The sequence below is a fragment of the Procambarus clarkii genome, chromosome 24, assembly GCF_040958095.1.
Source record: "Procambarus clarkii isolate CNS0578487 chromosome 24, FALCON_Pclarkii_2.0, whole genome shotgun sequence".
Lineage (NCBI taxonomy): Eukaryota > Metazoa > Arthropoda > Malacostraca > Decapoda > Cambaridae > Procambarus > Procambarus clarkii.
In genome coordinates, this window is record NC_091173.1 from 23,877,326 (window position 1) to 23,885,966 (window position 8,641).

At 44.0% G+C, this 8,641-nt stretch overlaps 2 protein-coding genes across 2 annotated transcripts in view; both read left to right on the top strand.

Moving 5' to 3' along the window:
• The first annotated feature begins 2,993 nt into the window (after window positions 1-2,993).
• On the top strand, window positions 2,994-4,499 carry LOC138368113 (adhesive plaque matrix protein-like). Its single transcript, XM_069330414.1, has 2 exons — window positions 2,994-3,568; window positions 3,875-4,499. The coding sequence occupies exons 1-2, from the start codon at window positions 3,434-3,436 to the stop codon at window positions 4,316-4,318; spliced, it is 579 nt and encodes a 192-aa protein (XP_069186515.1). The 5' UTR covers window positions 2,994-3,433; the 3' UTR covers window positions 4,319-4,499.
• A 2,920-nt stretch (window positions 4,500-7,419) lies between these two features.
• Window positions 7,420-8,641, top strand: part of LOC138368114 (adhesive plaque matrix protein-like) — a 13,206-nt gene continuing 11,984 nt past the window's right edge. The window contains exons 1-3 of the mRNA XM_069330415.1: window positions 7,420-7,447; window positions 7,580-7,714; window positions 8,246-8,524. Of these exons, the coding sequence (XP_069186516.1) occupies window positions 7,580-7,714; window positions 8,246-8,524 (414 nt within the window). The 5' untranslated portion in view covers window positions 7,420-7,447. The remainder of the gene's footprint in view (window positions 7,448-7,579; window positions 7,715-8,245; window positions 8,525-8,641) is intronic.

Below are 8,641 nucleotides of genomic sequence, written 5' to 3' on the forward strand. Positions count from 1 at the left end.
TAACTTGTATGGATGTGAGTTACGGGACCGACAAAATGATGACGGTCTTATAGCTTGGTAAGTTTAATTGGTAAGTTTAAATGGTAAGTTTAAATGGTAAGTTTAATTGGTAAGTTTAAATAGTGTTTAATTGATAAGTTTAATTGGTAAGTTTAAATGGTAAGTTTAAATGGTAAGCTTAATTGGTAAGTTTAATTGGTAAGTTCGGTCCCATAGCCTTGGTAAGTTTAATTGGTAAGTTCGGTCCCATAGCCTTGGTAAGTTTAATTGTAAATAGAGGCAATGTTCTAGACGTATCTTAAGCGCCCATTCACTCACTACAAACCTACCTGGCCTCATATCCACACTTGGGGAAAGCATTTAAGAACGAATGATATCACTTTGCCTTTACAATATATCTATCTTTCTTACTGTTAGCTAAACGTCGTACACTTTATGCCTAAAATGAAAGTATTAATTAGGATTGCTATATACACCTGATTGTTAAAACCAGGATTGTTAAGATTTGTATAAGATGTTACAGGTTAAGTTTGTGGTTCTGGTAATGACAATGTCTACGGGCTGAGGTGTTATTGAGACATATAATTAATGTACTGTAGTTTTTACGTACGCTTTCCCAATTATATATGAATTACGGTTTATAAATAAAGATTTTGATTTGATTGGATTAGTGGATCACTGTCGTCCTTTAATGTCACAGCTGACTGTTAGGTGAACTGAAGCATTAGTGAAGCATTCTCACCCCCTTCAGTCAACCCCAGTTTGAAGTGTTAAGTGTATTTATCAACTTTATACGAAAACTAATACAAATATAAACAATCTTTATACATGAGATAACAAAGCTGTGTATATCAGCAAAAGTTCTTTCTAGTCGGAAAATTTCAAGTCACCGGTAAACAGACCAACGCTTCGATGATTAACTCCAACAGCCAAGTTGATCCATTTCCAGGTCAGATTGGAATGGATTCACGACTACGATTACTTCTTCTGTAATCTCTAATCTCATTCTTACTGAAGCGACCATACGAGTCATAAATACTTCTTACTGAAGCGACCATATGAGTCGTAAATACTTCTTACTGAAGCGACCATACGAGTCTTAAATACTTCTTACTGAAGCGACCATACGAGTCTTAAATACTTCTTACTGAAGCGACCATACGAGTCATAAATACTTCTTACTGAAGCGACCATACGAGTCATAAATACTTCTTACTGAAGCGACCATACGAGTCTTAAATACTTCTTACTGAAGCGACCATACGAGTCTTAAATACTTCTTACTGAAGCGACCATACGAGTCGTAAATACTTCTTACTGAAGTGACCATACGAGTCATAAATACTTCATACTGAAGCGACCATACCAGTCATCAATACTCACACTCCGCCCAAGTAAAACAGAAACAAGCAACACTTAGTGGGTCAGCCAGAGGCTTAGGGCCCGCGCAGTGGGTCAGCCAGAGGCTTAGGGCCCGTGCAGGAATGTTGCAAAACAACAACAAATCTAATCTCATCTTTGGTAAAGCCAATTAAAGAATATATATATATATATATATATATATATATATATATATATATATATATATATATATATATATATATATATATACACAGATTCGGTATAAGGAAAGGTAATACGGAAATAGAAATGTCATCTTAAGAGTTAAAATGTGAATAGTTGATGGCAGGAAATCTTGGGCTGTGGGGCTATAGCGCTTTTCTGGCGCCAGAAAAGTCCAGGGGCTCAGAAAAGTCCAAGGGGCCAGAAAAATCCAGGGGCCAGAAAAGTTCAGGGGGCCAGAAATGTCCAGCAGCCGGAGAAGTCCAGGGGGCCAGAAAAGTCCAGGGGGCAAGAAAAGTCCAGGAGGGTCAGACAAGTCCAGGGGGGCAGAAAAGTCCAGGGGGGGGCAGAAAAGTCCAGGGGGGTCAGAAAAGTCCAGGGGGCAGAAAAGTCCAGGGGGGCAGAATAGTCCAGGGGGCCAGAAAAGTCCAGGGGGCCAGAAATGTCCATGAGCCAGAAAAGTCCAGGGGAGCCAGAGAAGTCCAGGGGAGTAGAAAAGTCCAGGAGGGATCAGAAAAGTTCAGAGGGGCCAGAAAAGTCCAGGGGCCAGAAAATTCCAAGGGCCAAAAAAGTACAGAGGGGCCTGAAAAGTCCAGGGAGTCAGAGAAGTCCAGGGGGCCAGAAAAGTCCAGGGGGCCATAGAAGTCCAGGGGGGCCAGAAAAGTCCAGGGGCCAGAAAAGTCCAGACGAGGTCAGAGAAGTCCAGGGGGCCAGAGAAGTCCAGGGGGCCAGAGAAGTCCAGGGGGCCAGAAAAGTCCAGGGGGCCAGAAAAGTCCAGGGGCCAGAAAAGTCCAGAGGGGGTCAGAAAACAGTTCAGGCTCTTTAGATTCATTCTTTAGGCTGTAGAATGTGAGCAGGAACATAATAATTTTAGAGCTGTGAAAGAAGGAAAGTTTGATGTGAAAAGTTTATGTGGCGCAGAGATAGGAAATGACAAAAGAGATACGGAATAGCGACAAATATCAAAAGAAAAATCAATGAAATTGAGGTGAAGTTAGAATGAATATTTTTTGAAGGACGGTTTTGAGAATGAGATGAGAATGCTACACAGGTTCCAAAGCGAAAGAATGCTCCTCAAATGCTCCAAACTCACCTACCAAGCTACTGTGGATTCAACAAAATAAAATCATAAGTTTTACTTGATAACTAAAACGGTTTTTATAATAGAACTTTAATAGAATAGCACCAAACGTTTAAACACAAATGAAGCATCAAGCTTTGATTGCAAGCTTCTTTTACGATATTCTAAGAAATACAAAAGTATTTTTCCTTCATATTTCAATACAAATACTAAGTTGAGAAGTATAAATGCACAAAAAATACATCACGTAAACACAGATATATATTGATAAAATATTGAGGGAATAACTTAGGATCGAACCAGCGTCCCTGGAGTGCTCTCACACACACACGGACAAGGGTTGGATCCCAAGGTATAACCTCTTATGATATAACTGTGGTCAGCACAACCCATCCAAAACCACATATAACTCCCCCAGGTCCTTGTCATTCCCCCCAGAGGACCCCGTTCCCCGGGGGGTTGGGAGGCTCGACGCCTCATCATCCGGGTAATGGTTCCACAGCTCTTTAACACAGCCTTCGTCTCCAAGGTCACCATCACCACCACCTCTGGCAACCCAGGAAGGTGCAGCAGTCCCCCGCGCTATATATATACAAGAGCGTTCTAGCCACAATCATCAGTCTCTCTCCTGCTCTTGCACTGCTAACAACCCCTCAAGTGAGCGCTTGAGTTACATATTCATTACCTTCTTCACTTCTATACAAGACAATGTGATGATTACTACATGATGAGAAACACAGAAATATCTTCATTTTGTGTGTTTATGTATTGATTATTTTCTTCTAGCAGATGATGTCATCAAGTTTGTTTGTGGTGGTGTTGGGTGTGGTGGCAGCGGTGGGGGCTGACCCCAGCTACCCCCAATCCGCCCCCTGCTACCCCAAGACCCAGTACGTCACCCAGTACCAGACGCAGGTCCAGCAGGTCAGTACTGGGGCAGGTCCAGTCGGTCAGTACTGGGGCAGGTAGAGCAGGTCAGTACTGAGCCAGGTCCAGCAGGTCAGTACTGAGGCAGGTCCCGCAGGTCAGTATTTGGCCAATTACAACAAATCAGAAATAGGACAATTCATCAAATCTGGAAAACATTATAAACCAAACAAATAATTGGGATGAAAACAAACAAAAACAAACTACGGTTAGACTTTGAGGTGAAAGACAAACTATTCTTTGTCTACATTTTCATTCTGGAGAAGTATATACAATGTTTTTAATGCGTTTTTCTCCTCGCAGGTTCCTGTGTATACGACTGTATACAAGACCCAGGTCGTCCCCACCACACACTACCAGACCCAGTACCAGACCCAGTACGTGACCAAGTACCAGACCCAGTACGTTCCCCAGTACGTCACCGAGACCGTCTACAAGACCCAAGTCCAGTACCAGACCCAGTACGTAACCAAATACCAGACCCAGTACCAGACCCAATACGTCACCAAGACCGAGTATGTCCCCCAATACATCACTCAGACCCAATACCAAACCCAGTACGTTACACAGACCCAGTACCAGACCGTGTACAAGACCGAATACGTCCCCCAGTACGTCACCAAGACCCTGGTACAGTACCAGACCCAGTACCAGACCCAAGTGGTCCCAGAGTACCACACGGTCACCAAGACCCAGCAGACCTACAAGACGGTCTGCCCCAAGCCCTCCTACGGCTACAGCTACTGAAGGACCGGTCAGCCAGCAGACCGGAGGGCGCCTCCCCAAACTGTTCACCGTCAGGAGTCAACATGATATCTTATGGGCCCAGAAAACCTTACTATTTATAACATCGAATACAACACTAACCGATATCTCTTCTCTCTATATTATATATGAATAATATATTGTATATGTGTATATATGTATATCTAAGTCCTGAAAGACGTTTATATACGAGTCGACTAGAAAACAAGTCTAAATAAAATTTGAATTGACAATTTATTATTATTCAGTTTTATCCTATTGTATAAACTGTATACACTTTTATCTCCATGGACACGAAAAGCATGTTGTGAAGACTATTTATGTATATGAATAATAACATCGAAATAAAAGGTATCTTTTGAATGCCATTGATCAGATTTACAAGATCTATTACTGTCAGTAGACTAATTAATGACACAGTGTTGTTAATTCAAGTAAGATAACGGCCCGACCTGTTCGGGAATCGCACCCAGGACCAGTTAGTTGTGAGTCGACTGTGGTTACCACTGGGCTTCTTTCTCTTCTTCTGCATCTACATATTTTTATTCCACTTGTGCTTCTTCCTTTCTTAATTCTTCACGTGACACAATAGCTCCTCCAGTCATGACACTCATGACAGTGTCATTACCTGTGCTCGAGAAGGAGCACGTCATTAACTGTTGACACCTGTCATGTTCTGGGCCTCCAGGCAAGAGGTCACGGTGTCAAGGTCAACAATGTTCCAGCGCAAATGTCTTCAGCCGAAGAATTGGGTCGAGTGGTTTCTGGAGTGTCATGACTGGTCGGTAGGGCGACGACATCGCGTCTAGCAGAGCGGAGTTCGATGCCCGATGGGCCAAGTGGTTGGGTACCGTTCATTCCCTCCGTCCTCATATCCCAGCTCTTTGAAAAAATATTCCTCCCAAGTCTTATATAATTATTTTAGCTTGGCGCTTTCTTCTGAGAATTACCATTCCTTAATCTTCGCGACGAGGTAAGACGAACTGTGAGACAAATTATTCCACTGGTGATATAAACTGATATCAAACTCCAGTGGGAAGGAGTTGCTGTAGACACTTTGGTGCCAACGACGGGGTGAAGAGGACAGTGTCAAGTATGACTCTCAACATATCTTTCATGAGCCTAACAATACATAAAGTTTATGTAATCTCTACACACACAACCACACCATTACCAGGGATATCCTGACCACCATTACCAGGGATATCCTGACCACCATTACCAGGGATATCCTGACCACCATTACCAGGGATATCCTGACCACCATTACCAGGGATATCCTGACCACCATTACCAGGGATATCCTGACCACCATTACCAGGGATATCCTGACCACCATTACCAGGGATATCCTGACCACCATTACCAGGGATATCCTGACCACCATTACCAGGGATATCCTGACCACCATTACCAGGGATATCCTGACCAGCAACTCTGAACTAATCGAGAGCTACACCGACAACTGGAGACTATATATACCAGAAGCACTTCACATCAAACACTCTCATCCAATTATCAACAGCCAGCTTACACCAAGTGCGTCCTACCAACAATACGACCAAGTACGTCCTACCAACATTACGACCAAGTGCGTCCTACCAACAATAAGACCAAGTACGTCCTACCAACAATACGACCATGTACGTCCTACCAACAATACGACCAAATACGTCCTACCAACAATACGACCAAATACGTCCTACCAACAATACGACCAAGTACGTCCTACCAACAATACGACCAAGTGCGTCCCACCAACAATACGACCAAGTACGTCCTACCAAGAATACGACCAAGTACGTCCTACCAACAATATGACCAAGTGCGTCCTACCAAGAATACGACCAAGTACGTCCTACCAACAATAAGCCCCAGTCCGTCCTACCAACAACACGACCAAGTGAGACCAGCCAGTTTTCACCCAAACCACCGCCGTACTCGACCAGGTTACAACACACAACTGAAGTACTTGCTCGAACGTAATCATCCTGGCTTAAGGCTTTCTCTTCTTAATTACTTTATCTTATCATCTTTCTCTTGACACATCTACATGCAATACTGCTGTGCTTCTCTTCCATCCCCTTTCCCTCGGCCTCTGACGATGCTAAGTGTAAACTTAGCATAACAAGTTCGGCCCATTAAAAGATTCGAAAACAAATTTGACGTTATTTTTTAATAATTTACTTTCCAAATGAAGAACAAGCCGAGGTATATGGATATAATTAATTCTGAAATCATTGATATAAGCTTTAGTGCGGGACAATGCTACACTGACCTTGCCAGCAGCTGTTGTAGTGAAGATTGATGAATGCTCCAGACTGAGACCAGGTGTGGTACTGATAGTTCAGAATGCCCCACTAATGCTCCAGACTGAGAGCAGCTATGGGATTATAGGTTCAGAATGCTCCACTAATCTTCCAGACTGAGAACAGCTGTGGTACTATAGGTTCAGAATGCTCCACCAATGCTCCAGACTGACATTTGAAAGCACCTGTGGGAACACAAAATTATTAAGTTCCTTCAGTATCTCAAAATCTCTTTTTCAATATGAAATTTCAACCACATAAACAGAATAAAAAAAACACATAACAAAAACATAAAAAAATTACAAGTTACAATTACAATAACGACTGTTTTACTTCAAATATGAATACAAATATTTTATTACTGAGTGAAGTTGAGAAAGTATAAATGAACATACATGACAAAACACAGGAAAGAGAAAATAATGAGGTAATATCTTGTGATCGAACCCGCGACCCTGAACTCCTCAGACACACACGGACGCAGGTTGGATCCCAAGGTATAACCTCTTATGATATAACTGTGGTCAGCACAACCCATCCAAACCACATATAGCTCCCCCAGGTCCTTGTCATTCCCCCCCAGAGGACCCCGTTCCCCGGGGGGTTAGGAGGCTCGACGCCTCATCATCCGGGTAATGGTACCACAGCTCTTTAACACAGCCTTCGTCTCCAAGGTCACCATCACCACCACCTCTGGCAACCCAGGAAGGTGCAGCAGCCCCCCGCGCTATATATATACAAGAGCGTTCTAGCCACAATCATCAGTCTCTCTCCTGCTCTTGCACTGCTAACAACCCCTCAAGTGAGCGCTTGGGTTACATATTCATTACCTTCTTCACTTCTATACAAGACAATGTGATGATTACTACATGATGAGAAACACAGAAATATCTTCATTTTGTGTGTTAATGTATTGATTATTTTCTTCTAGCAGATGATGTCATCAAGTTTGTTTGTGGTGGTGTTGGGTGTGGTGGCAGCGGTGGGGGCTGACCCCAGCTACCCCCAACCCGCCCCCTGCTACCCCAAGACCCAGTACGTCACCCAGTACCAGACGCAGGTCCAGCAGGTCAGTACTGGGGCAGGTCCAGTAGGTCAGTACTGGTGCAGGTAGAGCAGGTCAGTACTGGGGAAGGTCCAGCAGGTCAGTACTGGGGCAGGTCCAGCAGGTCAGTACTGAGCCAGGTCCAGCAGGTCAGTACTGAGGCAGGTCCCGCAAGTCAGTACTGGGGCAGGTCCAGCAGGTCAGTACTGGGGCAGGTCCAGCAGGTCAGTACTGGGGCAGGTCCAGCAGGTCAGTACTGGGGCAGGTCCAGTCGGTCAGTACTGGGGCAGGTAGAGCAGGTCAGTACTGAGCCAGGTCCAGCAGGTCAGTACTGGGGCAGGTCCCGCAGGTCAGTATTTGGCCAATTACAACAAATCAGAAATAGGACAATTCATCAAATCTGGAAAACATTATAAACTAAACAAATAATTGGGATGGGAACAAACAAAAACAAACTACGGTTAGACTTTAAAGTGAAAGACAAACTATTCTTTGTCTACATTTTCATTCTGGAGAAGTATATACAATGTTTTTAATGCGTTTTTCTCCTCGCAGGTTCCTGTGTATACGACTGTGTACAAGACCCAGGTCGTCCCCACCACCCTCTACCAGACCCAGTACCAGACCCAGTACGTGACCAAGTACCAGACCCAGTACGTTCCCCAGTACGTCACCGAGACCGTCTACAAGACCCAAGTCCAGTACCAGACCCAGTACGTAACCAAATACCAGACCCAGTACCAGACCCAATACGTCACCAAGACCGAGTATGTCCCCCAATACATCACTCAGACCCAATACCAAACCCAGTACGTTACACAGACCCAGTACCAGGTAGTGAAGTTGAGGACTAGTGTAATGACCCTGATTGTAATACCTCGCCTTGTATCTATCTCGACCGCGCACTCCGCTACTACCACTGAGCTAACCGTGCAATCTCCGCTCTTTCTA

Coding starts and splice junctions, on each gene's coding strand:
- LOC138368113 (XM_069330414.1), top strand. CDS start 3,434: ATGATGTCATCAAGTTTGTTTGTGGTGGTGTTGGGTGTGGTGGCAGCG. Junction 3,569..3,874: donor ACCAGACGCAGGTCCAGCAG/GTCAGTACTGGG, acceptor TTCTCCTCGCAG/GTTCCTGTGTATACGACTGT.